The sequence below is a fragment of the Pleurodeles waltl genome, chromosome 10 (assembly GCF_031143425.1).
Source record: "Pleurodeles waltl isolate 20211129_DDA chromosome 10, aPleWal1.hap1.20221129, whole genome shotgun sequence".
Classification (NCBI taxonomy): Eukaryota; Metazoa; Chordata; class Amphibia; order Caudata; family Salamandridae; genus Pleurodeles; species Pleurodeles waltl.
Window position 1 is genome coordinate 507,918,709 of NC_090449.1, and position 13,804 is coordinate 507,932,512.

General features: G+C 44.5%; 1 protein-coding gene across 6 annotated transcripts in view; it reads left to right on the top strand.

Annotated features, from left to right (window-relative positions):
- Positions 1-13,804, top strand: part of NBEAL2 (neurobeachin like 2) — a 646,515-nt gene that overhangs the window by 255,141 nt on the left and 377,570 nt on the right. For all 6 annotated transcript variants that reach the window (XM_069210922.1, XM_069210925.1, XM_069210923.1 and 3 more), the window contains exon 2: positions 3,446-3,534. In XM_069210922.1, the coding sequence (XP_069067023.1) occupies positions 3,446-3,534 (89 nt within the window). The remainder of the gene's footprint in view (positions 1-3,445; positions 3,535-13,804) is intronic.

A 13,804-nucleotide genomic window follows, 5' to 3' on the forward strand; every position in this document is an offset into this window, starting at 1 on the left:
CCCACTTGCACTCAAGTTGCTCTGTCTTACCCTCTGTATTGCTTCTTTTTTGGTCGAGTGTGCAAGCGCTTTGACCTGTTGTAAGAATTGTGGGCTTTTAACCACACCCACCTCACACCCAGCACTTCCACTCGCTCTTGGGCTTGCATATCAAAAAACAGTTATCATTGGTAAATAAATTGCTTTACGTTTGGCCCACCTTGGGGCAGTTTTGATACCGCCTTGCAGACTGACCCTGTTACATGGATAATTGCACAATTGTCAACGTGTTTGACTGTCAGCTAACTTCTTTTTCGTTTTGTATTTCTCCTTTGTCCATCTGCTCATGTCAGCCACAGCGCTTTGACTCGCCTTGCTAATGTCAGCTAATGTTTTACACTTAATTTTCAATTTATGTGGCAAAAAAAGCCCAGTTAGGAATTTACAACGCCAATAGCAAATACGAGACCCATTGTATTGCAAATGCTTGTTTTCCCATGCCCCTGTGTTCTCTCCCTCGCCCTATTTCCCCCTCCCCCACAGTGTTGCTTAATCCATCCATAACCTCCCCAACCCACGCATCCTACTAATTTTTTAAAGATCTTTTCCACTACATTTTAAAACAGTGTGCTGTGCTACATTTTAAAAAAGCGCATTTGACCTACTTTTTTTTAATTTACAGATCCATCGCAGATTAGTAAATAAAAGAAAAAAAGGTGTCTCATTTTGTATGCATATGATGACGTGTTGAACGCATGTGCATATCTATGAAAAGAGGATGGCGGCCGTATCTTCATGTGTTTTTTTCATTTAGAACCATGCTGCACGGTGGCTGTAATGCTCTACTACATCATGGCTAAAAAAAATTGGCAAAACCAATAGGTCTCAAAGACGAGAAATATTGGTCTTGCTAATGCTTGTTTTTTTTGTTTTTTTAAGAAGTTAAACCCACACCAGCTGAAAATAGCAGCATGCTCTATTTCAACGTTTCCCTTCCTCTCGGCCTCGTGTTAGTTATAATTGTATCATCTAGTGCAATATCCTACATGGTTTTTCTTGAACATTCATACTTCTACACAATGGAACATTTCAGTTTTTTAAGTGGTTGATACTCAATTAGAGTCTCTAGCGTGCATTGAGTAGTCGGTCACTCAGTACAAGTAGCCCAATAAACATTCCAATACCTTTTCCCTCTTCCCCCTCTGCCTATAGATTCTAGGGGTATTGGCAACTCTGGAGGAATACAAGTGGTACCCTAAGGCCCCTCATAGAAAAGAGAAATTCACTGGTGGAATCATTAATTTCGGGTATGATTTCCCCAGAAAATTCCTCTTTTCTCCCCAGATATTTATGCTGCTTTCAACAGCCAAAATCACGGCGTAAAAGTGAATCGATCACTTAATTCTGATGATTCCAGTAATTGCATTAGAATTAAGAGGTTACTCGTCATGAAGGCTTAAGAGTTTCATACTCGGATGAAGTTTTGTGAGCATATCGATTGTGGAGTGCATAGAGGGTATAGTGTTTAGCCCTCCTTTGAGTCTTGTATTCATTATGGGTGTAGTGTCTTACCTCAAGTTGAGTCTTGTTTGTATTGAGGGTAGAGGTGGGTTCTCGTTTACATCGAGGTTGTAGCTTATTCCCCTATCGGGCTCTGTGCATCTCACAAGTGTTGTGTGTTGTAGCCTTGGAGTCGCATTTGCATAATAAGGACGAGAACTGCACAGCATTCATTCCCAAGGTGGTGCCTTGGTGATATAGATCAAAAACTGAAGTGTATTGTTATTCAGCTCATTGGAACTCAGTTTATTGACCTCCGGAAGATGAAAGACTGAGTGGATCCACCAGTATTCAAACTTGTGGCCTTGGAGTCAAACACACATTGGTCCACTGTGGCACCAGACCTCGCTGTGAAACCTCTACTGTCTCTGAAATGAGGTTCCTGCCGTCACGTTGGTAGTGGAAGTAAGTACCATGGCATGGGCAGTTTGAGTATAGGATTTGTTGCCTCTGTGGTCTTCTGGTGTCCAGTGCTAGCTAGTAGCATGGCTGTGGCTTTCTTTCCTTGTAGACTGGTTGGTATTCTTGTTCGTCATTTACATGTTCTTCAGTGTGGTACTTTGTAGAGAGCAGTGGTATTTCTTTGGGATCCCATGTATTGGGTACAGCATTGAGCAGACATCATACAAATGAAGGACTTCCGCTAACTATACAACATACCCTTAGATCAGTGCTTAATTTGAGCCAGTGGTTTCCTGTGCGGGGCACCAGCACTTATTTTTGAGGGCTGGCACTTCTTTTTCTGCCTCAAGAATTTACTGCGTGCAAAAGACACATTTGGGAAAGACAGAGGAAGAGGAAAAAGAAAGTGGCACATAGGGAGAAAGCAGAAAGCTGCAAGAGTGAGCGGAAGGAGCAGGGAGTGACTGTAAATGGATTAAAGAGGCCCGAGATGGCGTCCGGATTATGCTGCCTCAGTATTCCATGCTCACACATTTATTGCACCAGCCGCATGTTTCAGAGGAGAGCTTTGGGCATGGCCATGTTTTTATTTACAAATTAAGCACTGCCTTAGATCAATACAACATGCAGACATTGGACTTCAGTTCCACCGGTCTCCATGTAAAGTCAGTGGTAGCACCCAAGATGGGAGAGTACGACCAAGGATTCCTTGGAGTGTAGGAGCAATGCATGTTTAAGTAAGTACATCACAACAGGGCCCAGCAAGTTATTTTATGTGATATCTGAGGCTCAACTGTGAGGCAAAGATGGATTTCACCGATTTTTCTAGATGCCTTTTTTAAATATAAGATCTCATCTCATGTCGGCCATTAGTGCAGTTTCTTGTCTTTTTCAGGCAACTGGTCAACTGAGTTTGAATAAAGGTTGCCAGGGACGTAAATATAAGAGAAACTTTCTAAATTTTTTGTTTTTAGTCTGGCCTTGTCTATTGCTTATTCTGAACTAGTTCATGGAGCTTGAAGAAGCAGAGATAAAGTTACAAATTAAAGGGAATGTTGTTAGTGTGGGTACCTAATATTGTCTGCATAGGTCGCAGAGGGCCACACCCGGGCCACATTTTAAGAGTATCCTCATAACATAAATTTACATACAATACAGTTTGATGGAACTAATTTATGTATTCAGTGATGAGTCTAAAAATCTGTCTGAATCCTATCCTTCCTATGTAAATATTATTATAATAGATTAATTTCATGTATGTGTATCTTATGTGGACGTTCTAAAAACCTGGCCTGAATTTTGCTCTCCAGGAACCATTTTGGACACCCTTAATTGTAAATTATTTCTTGCATGCATATTATTCCATGTGGGTATCTTTAAAATTTGCAGGCCGATTTATGGACATTCATATTGTTCTCTGTTATGTTGTCTACTCTATAACATATTTTACTGCATTTAATTTCTGTTTCTTACCTCTGTACCACTCTGATTTTCTTTTTTCCAGAAAGATCTGCACTACTTGCAGCAGTGGCTGGAGGTGTTTGTGGCAAGCTTTGAAAAGGTCATCGCTGTGCACTCCCTGGAACCAAGAAGGTGCGTCTGATCCTGCTATTGCGTGTTGTTACGGTGACTTGACAATTTGTATTGTATTGTAATAGTATTTATATGGCGCTTACTACCCCTGATGAGGCGTCAAAGCGCTTTTCAGCGAGCAGCAAGCTACTCCGGAAACCAAGAGGATTTAGTGGTGGATTAGTATATGGAAATATGAGTACAGTTTTAGTATTATTATGAGTTCATTTGAGCACAGGATATGTGAGTTTGTAGTTGGATTGACTAGAGTTATGGCGGGATAGAGGAGGGAAGAATCCAGAAGTGTTAATTGGGAGTTTATAGTAATAGGATGAGGCTTGGGATGAGTAAAGGAGAGATTGAGGAGGGAAGAGTGTGTTGAAAGGGCTAGGGAGATTATAGTACCAGGAGGGGTTTTAGATGAGTCAAAGGTGAGATAAATGAGGGAGAATTTAGTAGGGTTGTTTGGGAGATCATGGTAGTAAACTGAGGTTTGGATGAGCTAGATGTGGAAGAGGAGGGAAGAGTTTTGACAGGGTTATTTTGGAGATGAAAGTAGTAGAATGGGTTTGGGATGAGTCCGAGTGGGGTGGAGGATAGATTGATAGAGACATGACATATGGTGATGGGTAGACAAAGTAACGCTTACAAGGGAGTACATTTATATTATTTTTTTATTTATAATTGTACTTATATATGCATATATATATATATATATAGACATATATATACATTTTTAAATTATTATTTTTATTTTTATTTTATTTATTCATTATTTTTTTTTTTACATTAATTTACCTATAATTAAAATTTTATTCATAAGTGATAAATAGATATGTAAATACATAATGGAATATATGTTCAAGGAATATAATAATGGATATAATGATATGAGAAGAAAAGTAATATTGTATAAACACAGACTTTCAGGATTTGTAATATTTGAAGTTAATAAGTACTTTTCTAACATTTATTTATCTTTCCTCAATTTTTGAATAGGGAAATGCTTATGATAATAAAACATTTGATCAGTGTGATATAAAAACGAGAGCAGGGATTCATAAGTATCTAATATAACAACTTATCTAGGAGCTGTGCAATGACCTATGAACATGTTAAACATAGAATAACATAAACATGTATATACACACATATACATATACACACACACACACACACACACACACATATATATATATATATATATATATATATATATATATATATATATATATATATATACAAACACATATATTTAACCGGGAGTAAATATACATTTGTTAAATAGGTTTGAAGAGTATGTGTGTAATTGATTGTTATGACATAGTAGCGATACATATTCCCTAAAGAACTATACATATCTAGAATATACACATAATCAGGTTAAAAATATTTATCAACACAGGCATATGCAGCCCATTGCTGTTTGAATATGGTGGTTATGAAGGAAAGAGCCAACTCTTGAGTAGTCTTCTGAAGACAAGATAGTTATCCGTGGATCTTATATTTGGGGGTAATGAATTCTGTAATTTGGCTGCTTGAATGGAGAAGGATGTACCAGCTATAGTCTTTTTCCTGTATTGTGGTGTTCTAAAGTGGGGTGTCAATCTTGAGCGGAGGTTTCTTTGTTGAATGTACTTGGTTATTTTGTTTCTGATAAAAAGCGGTCCTGTTCCATGTATAGCTTTGTGGGTGATACAAAGCAGCTTGAAGGTGGACCTTCTGGCAACGGGTAACCAGTGTAGTACTCTCAAGGCAGGTGAGATGTGGGCTTGTGGCTTTACATATAATAGTAGCCTGGCAGTGGAGTTCTGAATATGTTGTCGTTTTTTCATAATAGATAGAGATGATCCATTGTAGAGGCCATTGGCATAATCCAATTTGGATAGTACAAGAGAGATAGGAGCCTGCACCTTGTGTGGAAATCCAAGGTGGGAGAAGATGCGTCACAGTCTATTCAAGGTGATGAAGCTTTTTCGTGGTAATTTGGCCACTTGGGCATTCATTGTTAACTTGGAGTCCATGGTAATTCCAATGTTTTTAACTTCCTCGGATAATTGAGGAGGTGGTCTGAGATCGTCAGGCAAGGCGCACAGTGGGTGATAATGTTTCCAGTCACCACATATGAGTATTTCTGTTTTGGAGGTATTTAGTTTGAGATGGCTCCAAGTCATCCACAGATCAACGGCTCTGAGGCAACTGAAGATTTGTGAGTTTTCAATGTCTCTGGGGCATTCCAATTTAAGTAGTATTTGTGTGTCATCTGCATAGTTGTAGCATGTGATTTGAAAATCATTTATCAGTTCTGGTAAAGATATCATGTAGATGTTGAAAAGCAAAGGTGAGATGATTGACCCTTGGGGGACCCCTGCTTTTGTGAGGTACAGTTTGGGTGAGAAGGGGGGAGAATAGATAATGTTCTGTTTTGAAGGCAGGATGTAATCCAGTGAAGAGAAGTCCCTTGTATGCCGGCTTCGTGAAGTCTTTGAATTAGGGTGTCATGGTCAACTGTATCAAAGGCAGCCAAGAGGTCCAAGAGAAGTAGTGCAGCAACTCCATTGCAGTCGACTGTGTTTTTAAGATCATCCCAGATTGCTCTGAGTGCCAATTCAGTGCCTCTTCCTGGGCGGAATCCAGTTTGGTAGTCTGAAAGTATGGAATTGTCTTCAATGAATTGTGACATCTGGGCGAATGCTGCCCTTTCTATCAGTTTTCCTCGGAAAGGACCATTTGTGTCGGTAGCACATTTACCACCCAGGCCATGATTGCAGTTTATGGTCATGTTTTGTCTGCCACATTTGTAGATTTGTGCTCAGTATTTGTAGAGAAGTCACAGATAAATGACCTTTAGCATTTGCCTACAGAGAGTTTCAACTGTGTTGCAAGTGGTACAGTCATTTATATTGGGATATGACATACAGCATACTGTTACACAAAGGACAAGCAGCTGCTATTTTCTGCTTCACAATTTCACTTGCACAGAATAATGGCGCCAACTCGTGCATACTTGATTGTATCATAGGTATGTATAAAATGCTAGCTAATGTTTTGTTATCATCAATGGTTCCGAAATGCATCTAACATACTGTAATTTGTGTGACACTTACTGCACCCCTGAGACTTTTTCAAAGTGTTGACTGCTGAACAAAGAGTAATAGAAGATGATACAATGGAGGCTCTGACATAAAATAAGAAAAGGAGGTCAATCTAAAGTTGGCTGGATGTTTGAAATCTTTATACATTTCTAGTGGTCTTCCAGGGTTGTCTGCGTGAGACTGTGTCTCTGAGTGCTGCACGAGTGGTGTAAGGGTTTTTTTCATCACAAACCTACAACGTATTGAAATAGGTCGATTGGGCTAAGAATCCTTCTTGGAGGAGGACTCGCTTGGAATCCAGACGACCCAAGGTACAAGACAGTTCTTTTAATCTGAGTAGTCGCCTGACCTGGAAAACAACAGAGTGGTTTAGAGACACATGCAGTATAATCCCTTTTGCCAATTTCATGAGGAATAAGTAGATCTATGAGTTTTGGCTTTGCTCATTTTTGAAATTCACAAGCATTCTCTGGAATATACTTGGAAATCTCAGAAAATTGCAGCAATACACCTGCTTGCCCCAACTGCCAGCAGGTTTACCGTCAACACGACAATTTTACTTCCATGTTTTCTTTTCCATGTGGGAAAATCTCTTCCTTGTGCCCCACAGGAAATGTAAGGGTTTTGGAACTCTTTAATACCTTAATCGAACTGTTGCACTCAGCTTTGCTTGGAAGAACGTTGTGTGAATTGAGGGTAAGAAAAAAGGCATTGTTGATGTTTGGGGATATGCACAAAAGTTTCACTTTATATGTTTTCCACAGCGGCCACTGCCCTGCCCCCAAGCCTTCTCTATATTTTCACTTGCAGAGAATCTGGCCACGACAGTTTTTCTGTAGCTACAACCTGATCCTGTAAATGTCTCCAAATTGCAAGTCTGTGAATTGAGATCAGTCATTTGCAGCCACGGTATGGTGGCCGCGTAGTTTATCATTCAGTTTATGTGGTTCCTCAGACTAAGTCCATAAATAACAAGGGAGTAGAATAAAAACAATTAATCATGTGACCATTAATACTTTTCCAGGCCCTCCTACGACACTGAGACACAGATTAAACCTTTTGTACCCTTATTTTAAGTTTGATGCAAAGGTTTGTAAAGTAGGCCCTTGCTTTCTTAATTGTACACGCTCTCTAGTTTATTATTTTTATTTTTATGTCTGTTTGAGAGACAAGTTCTATGTACTTTTAGCCAAAGAGAAAATAAGGCAATAAAGGAACATATAACACAAGTTACGCATTATGTGTATTTTATATTACCTGTTTACTTTGGTACAGCTATCATCAAAACAAAGCTTTTTTTCCAAATAAGGAATAGTTTATTGAAAGTGGCATACAGGACTATACTTTTTTGAGTGCCTATATTAAAAATAGGATAAAAACATTTAAATATGCAATTATGAATGCACAGATTCAGATAAAAGGCTTTGCTTTCGTAAAAGCATTTTCTGGCTATAAAAATAGTTATTGGTGAAGGTATCATAGAGCTAGGGTTAGTCCTGTCAGTCTTTGGGTAGTCTTCCCCCAAGCGTTTTGCCATTTTTGCTGATCTCGTTTTTGTTGACCTTAGGGTTCTTCCCACTTACCACTGCTAACCAGTGCTAAAGTGCCTGTGCTCTTTCCTTCAATCATGGTGAAATTGAATTACAACCAAATTGGCACATTTAATTCACTTGTAAGCCCCTAGTAAAGTGGCACTACACGTAGCTAGGGCCTGGAAATTAAATGCTGTTATTGGGTCTGCAGCATGAATAGTGCCACCCACTTACATATCCTTTTAAATATGTCTCAGGCATGTTAATAGTGCATGTGTGTGCAGTTTTAAACTGCCATTTTGACTTGGAAAAGTAAACCTTTTGCCAGGCCTAAACCTTCCTTTTCGTGCTTATTAATACATATGTCTCCCCTAGGATAGGTCCTTAACAGCCCAAAGGGCAGGGTGCAGTGTATTTAAGAAGTTGGACATTCACTTTGAACTTTCACATGTTCTGGTAGTGAAAAACTCTTAGATTAGTTTAACACTGGGGGCAAGGGCAAGATGGCTGTTGCATCGGCTGCTTTTTGAACGTGTTCCATCTGCGGCATCTGCCCACTGACGTGCCTTCCTTTGTCCACGCTGCATTGCACAGCTGCCATTGCATGTCTGAACCATTGCACACATGATTGGGACCCCTCTGGGGATGATCAGAGGCAGCGCTGGAGTCTGTGGCCAGCAGCACTCCGTGGACACCGAGTGGCACTGAGCCGTCCTGTGGAGTAGTGAGTGGAGCGTGGCCATGCTGCAGGGGTGAATTGATCCTAACACAGGAGGCTCCGCCATTTGCGTTGTGCACCGTCGTGGTGCTCAACTTTAAAATGGGGGGCGTGGCCCTCTCATCTGTCCCGGCCCTTCCTAGTGCTGCTGCAGACCTCGTCTCCAAGAGGGCAGGCTGAGGACCAGTGGGTGGTTACTGGAGGTGGCGGCGGAGCGTGAAGATGATGGAGGCCCTAGACAGGGTGTGCTCCAGTGCAACGCTATTGTTGATCCCTGCATGCAGTATGTGGACCGCAGCTGTGGTGGTACCACGCCTCCAGCAGAACCAACTCAAACTCCTGAAGCATCGTGACAGATGGTAAGGCCTGAAACATCCCTGCCTGCTGCTGCTGGACTGGATTTGAATGTGGTGCTATTGAAGCACGATACTGTGACAAGCCCTGATGCAGCATTAACAGTTAATGGCTGCGGCATGGTTACAAAGCACTACCAGCAGTCCGGACCCCTACGAAGTGGTTTTGCCACCTGAGGTGAACCCTACCACGAAATAACAGGCTGCTGCTTGGATGTGGCCCCATCGCCTGGGCGGGCAAACCTTTGGGCTACCATGGGCTCGGACAATCGATAAGGAAGCTGTGACTTCCCCCAAAAGAGATAGGGGCAGTACTGGAACACGAAGACTGTGGTGCTCCTGGATCACATGAACATTTTAGCAGCTGCTTAGATTTCTCGGTGGAGGTGCAGGGAGTGTGGTTGTGGCATGGTTGCACAGCTGCACAGACCCAGCCCAGTTTCCTGAAGCCCCCACATCAACTATGGAGCCTGCTGCATTGCTGTCAGGTACTTGACCAGGTACAGGATGTAGGAGCACAGTGGTGAGCACCCCCTGTGTGCCCTGGAGTGTCAGTGGCCCCTTGTCACCCAGCAGTTTAGTGCCCACACCTTAGTGACCTCCATGGGTTAATGGGCACCTTCTAGATTGGAGTATGTGCTATAGAAGCAGTGTTGGCTTGGACATTGCCCACTTGAAGCACTCTGTTGGTGGCACTCTGCACCTGTGAATCTGGGGCCCTGCTGCTTAATAAGGTGCTTATTTCTAGCTGCATTTGGGATCACACCTTGCTGTCTACCTGACTGGACTATATGAGCGGACCCCCTGCTCCCCTGCTGGGGCTCTCCTGGAGGGCTGTGACTGTGGCAATTCCTCCCTATTGCTCACTGCATCCGCCTGAGGAGCCAGCACGCCTAGGAGATCCTCCCCTGCATTTGCTCTGCAAGTCTTACTGGTTGCTTCTCACCCTATCATGATGGGGAAAACAAGAATTACCAGAACTCTGACACCCGATCCTGGTGCCCTGGCTCAGCCCTCGACCTCCCCAGACCAAATTATGGGCACCCTGCAACACCTTGAATCGACCCTTAATAAGCACTCGGCGCAATTAGAGAAGGTTCTCCACGCCTTTCTGGATAGAAAGACATAGCTGGAAGTGAAAATTGATGCAGTATCTCTGGACGTGAACTTGCTGAGGGCAGGTTGCCACAAATTGGCGAGCTGGGTTGATGACGCGGAATCCGTGCTGACCTCTCTGGGCCCCACAGTGTGGACATTGTCAAAGAGAAAGTTGCCTCTTTGCAACGTTTTGCGGAAAATGCCAAGGGGCACTCATAGTGCAGCAACATTGTATTTCCAGTGGAGTCTGAACTCCCCAGCGCTGAACTCTTCCTTGAGGACTGGCTGATGGCCACTATGCTGGAGATCATGGTCCCCAAGCTGTTGAGTGTAGCTAGCACATTCCATCCCAGGTTGTCCACCTCCTGCAGCATCTCCTTGTCCACTTGTTGCACGCTTCCTTAACTTTCAATCAATCAATCAGTGTTTGTAAAGCACAGCTACTCCCCCGTTGCTGTGCTGGGGGGGAAGAGGGGGAGTGTAGCATGTACCGGTGAGGTGGATTAAAAAAGTCACGTCTTCAGTTCCTTCATGAAGCTGGGAGGGAGGTGGGTTGTCTGATGTGGATGGGTAGGGTGTTCCAGGCGATGGCAGCAAGTAGGAGAAGGGGCATCCTCCTGTTATGGTTTTCCTGATGCAGGGTACTTCTGCGAGAGAGAACTGGGCTAAGCGTAGGGCCCTGTTGGGTACATGGAAGTTGAGTTGCTGGTTCGAGTAGGCTGGTCCGGTGTTGTAAAGGGCTTTTTGTGTGTGGGTGAGGATCTTGAAAGTGATTCTTTTCTCTGTGGGGAGCCAGTGCAGTGTACGTAGATGTTGCGAGATGTGGCAGTGTCGGGGTAGGTCGAGGATCAGTCTGGTGGAGGCGTTCTGGATGTTTTGCAATTTGCGGGTGAGTTTTTTGTTGATTCTAGCATAGAGTGCGTTGCCGTAGTCCAGTCTGCTGATGATGAGGGAGTGTGTGACGGTCTTTCTATGTTCGAGGGGGATCCATTTGAAGGTCTTGCGTACAAGGCAGAGGGTGCGGAAGCAGGTGGAGGTGACTGAGTTGATTTGATGGTTAATACTGAGGTCGGGGTCCAGGATGATTCTTAGGTTGCGGGCTTGGCTGGCATGGGTGGGCGGGTTTCCGAGGGTGGGTGGCCACCAGGAGTCGCTCCATGCGTTGGGTTGAAGGACCATGATGAGTACTTCTGTCTTGTTTGTGTGAGTTGAAGACAGCTGTCTCTCATCCAGTTGGCGACTGCTTTCATGCCTTCATGGAAGTTGTGTCTGGCCTTTTCGCGTTCGTTGGAGATGGGGAGGATGAGTTGGGTGTTGTCGGCGTAGGAGATTGTTTATTCTGTAGCTTCTGACGAGGGCTGGCTAGCGGGGCCATGTAGACGTTGAACAGCGTGGGGCTGAGGGAGGATCCCAGGGGCACTCCGCAGGTAGTGGGTGTGGGATCTGCGAGGAAGGGGGCGAGTCTAACTCATTGCGGTCTTCCGGAGAGGAAGGATCAGAACCTGTTGAGGGCCTTGTCTCTGATGCCGGCTTCGTGGAGCATTCTTATCAGGGTTTGATGGGAGACTGTGTCGAAAGCTGCCAAGAGGTCACATAGGATGAGTGCCTCTGTCTCTCCCTTGTCCAGTAGGGAGCGGATGTCATCTGTTGCGGCCTGGAAGGCTGTTTCGGTACTGTGGTTTGACTTTCATCCGGATTCGGAGATGTCAAGGATGTTGTGGTGTTCTAAAAACGTGGTGAGTTGGCTGTTGACTGCTTATTCAATGACTTTCGCAGGAAGTGGAAGTAGGGAAATGGGCCTAACGTTTTTGAGGTCAGTGGGGGTCTGCCGAGGATTTCTTGAGGAGGGGATTGATCTTGGCATGTTTCCAGTCATCGGGAAAGGTGGCGGCCGCTAGTGAGCAGTTGGTGGTGAGGCTGCGCTTGGAGGCGATGGTGTCTGCAGCTCTGTTGAAGATGAGATGGGTTTGTGGGGGCCCCAGGGTGTATGGACTTCATTGTTTTCAGTGTATCTTCAGTGGAGAAGGGCGTCCAGGTAGAGATTGTAGGTTTGTTGGGGTTGGGGTTTGGAATGGGGGTTCTGCACGTGGGTTGTCCTTTTTGAAACAGTTGTAGATGATCTTGATTTTGTGGTGGAAGTAGGTTTTCAGTCTGTCACATAGGTCCTGTGAGGGTGGGATGTCCGTTGTTTCACTGCTGGGTTGGGTGAACTCCTTGATGATGCTGAAGAGTTCCTTGCTGTTGTGTGCTTGTGAGGAGATCCTGTCTTGGATAGCCTTCTTTCTGGTGTTTCTGATGAGTTGGTGGTGTGCGGTGGTGGCGGCTCTGAAGTTGCTGTGGGCTTCTGGGGCTTTGGTGTTTCTCCAGATTTTCTTGAGGCGGTGACAAGTGCTTCTCAATTCTCAGAGTTGGGGGGTGAACCAGCTGGCTCTCTTTACGTGGGTGGTGGTGTTCTTTTTGAGGGGGGCTATGGTGTTGGCACAGTCGTGATCCATTTTTGGAAGGTGCGTGCTCCGGTGTTTGGGTCGTCGTTGCGTGCGATGGTGGGGGCGGCGAAGGCAATGGCAGTGGTGGGCTGATCGTCGGTTAGTCTTGTCCAGTTTCTATGTGGTGGCTGGAGTTGGGGTCTAGTGCTGGAGGGTGTGTTGAAGGTGAAGTGGATGCATCAGTGATCTGTCCATGGGAGTTCCATGGTGTGGCTGAAGGTAGCGGAGGTTCCTGTAGTGAGGATAGGATTGAGGGTGTGTCCTGCTGAGTGTGTTGGCTCTGTCAATGTCTGTTGGAGTCCTATGTTGTGGCGGTTGTCTAGGAGGGATGCGGTGTTGGGGTCTTGTAGATTCTCAAGGTGGAAGTTGAGGTCTCCCAGCAGGGTGTAGTTGGTGGGTGCGATGACTTGTGCAGAGGTGCAGCCTGTGATGGAGTTGATGAAAGGTGTGCGAGGTCCGGGGGGAGGTATATGATGGTTCCTGTGATGGTGGATGTCGGAATGGTGTGTAGCTTGAAGTGAAGGTGTTCCATCAGGTTTGTGGCTTCTTTGGAGTCTTCAGAGTGTGTATTTAGGCGGAGGTTGGACCTGTGGACGATTTCCTCCCCTCCAGGGCATCTGGGGTGGTCTTTCCGGGTGATCTTGTGTCCCTGGGGGATGGCGATGTCTTGGCCTGAGGTGTTGTTGGTCTAGGTGAGGAATGCGACGTCCGGGGTGGTGCTGTCGATCCCACATAAAGAGTCCCTGTCACTATGAGAATACAGAAATAGCAGCATATCTGGATTTCACAACCGAGTTAAGTACCTAAGGGGCTCCTACCTGAAGGGGAAACGACGTCAGTGGGAACTGCAACTTCACTATGCAATGTTTCCTGCTAAACTTAAGGTCCTGGATGGTAAATGCTCCCACATCTTCTCTACACTTGAGGATGTCTGAGCCTGGCTCCACACAAAAGGGCTTGTGCGCACAGCGGAGAACGAACAAGCAGAGAGAAGACTGGGAGGTTCCGT